The 1,097-nt window shown below is 44.6% G+C and overlaps 1 protein-coding gene across 1 annotated transcript in view; it reads left to right on the top strand.

Moving 5' to 3' along the window:
* Positions 1–6: 6 nt before the first annotated feature.
* LOC111873045 overlaps positions 7–1,097 on the top strand; it is a 6,784-nt gene continuing 5,693 nt past the window's right edge. The window contains exons 1-2 of the mRNA XM_023867409.1: positions 7–98; positions 215–370. Of these exons, the coding sequence (XP_023723177.1) occupies positions 51–98; positions 215–370 (204 nt within the window). The 5' untranslated portion in view covers positions 7–50. The remainder of the gene's footprint in view (positions 99–214; positions 371–1,097) is intronic.

The following is a 1,097-nucleotide window of genomic DNA, read 5'->3' as shown; positions in this document are numbered from 1 at the left end:
CTGCTTCAGTGATAGATGATGGCTTATCGCCACCAAACAGGCCTGATGGAATGCCTGGAATTATGCCTGGTAGCAGACAAGTAAGCAGACATCCAGAGATATGTTTTATTGCCACAAACACTCATATTCTCTTCTGTTCAGCTTATTTAGAAGACTGTTGGAAGTGTGTTTCTAGTCAGTTTCATACATTAATTACATGAAACTGAATTTACAGGATTGGTATTTTTCGTCATTTGGTAAGGTCTTCTGGATGTGCGTGGCGCTATTGATGGCCAGTTTTTGGCAAGGGACGCATGTTTTGGCGAATGGAGGTGATGGCCCTTTTTATTACCTTAATCTCATCATGATAAGCCTCACCATAATTCTCGAGGTAAATGCATATTAATCTGAAATGCAATGAACAGTGTGAGCCAAAAGTCTGACACTTCTGCATATTTAATCATTTGTCACACCTTACACCATACAAATTCATTCGTTCTTTCATTCATATTTTCTGTTGCTCCTTCTGAAGCATTGGGCATCTGTGAAATGCTTCATTTCAGTTCGGTAGGACTCCTGGACAAGGGATTCGCCCATCTCAAAAGCTACTGCCTACACACAGAATAAATGCATGCAAGTGGGATTCAAACCCACAATCCCAGCATTCGAGTGAGCCTAAGAAAACCGTTCACGCCTTAGGGCCCCCATACACACACAGTTTGGCCTCAGTTTGGCCTGCACAGTTGAAGACTGAAAGGCAAAACTGACGTGAGTGGTGCCGCCGCCCGGCCAATCGTTTGGACTGTTCGCCTGTGGGAAACCCGTCAGTCTGTCAGTTCTGCCTGCAGGACTGTAGCATGTGACGTGTGACTCATCACTGGAAGACCGTGATTGTGGCATGAAGCCTGCCGCTTTATCTGCGCGTGTATGGGGAGGAAAGGGAAGGGGTAAACTGCCACAGTTTTGCCTGTAAGGTCGATCGGAAGGCCAAACTGTGTGTGTATGGGGAGCCTTAGACTGCGTTGCCACTGGGATCGGCCCATACACTTTAGTAAATTAAATATTTCCATTGGTGTGAATAACAAAATAAATCATAGTAATATGAAGGCAATATATTG

Source organism: Cryptotermes secundus, unplaced genomic scaffold (genome assembly GCF_002891405.2).
Source record: "Cryptotermes secundus unplaced genomic scaffold, Csec_1.0 scaffold8891, whole genome shotgun sequence".
Lineage (NCBI taxonomy): Eukaryota > Metazoa > Arthropoda > Insecta > Blattodea > Kalotermitidae > Cryptotermes > Cryptotermes secundus.
This window is presented reverse-complemented; position numbering and strand designations above follow the sequence as displayed.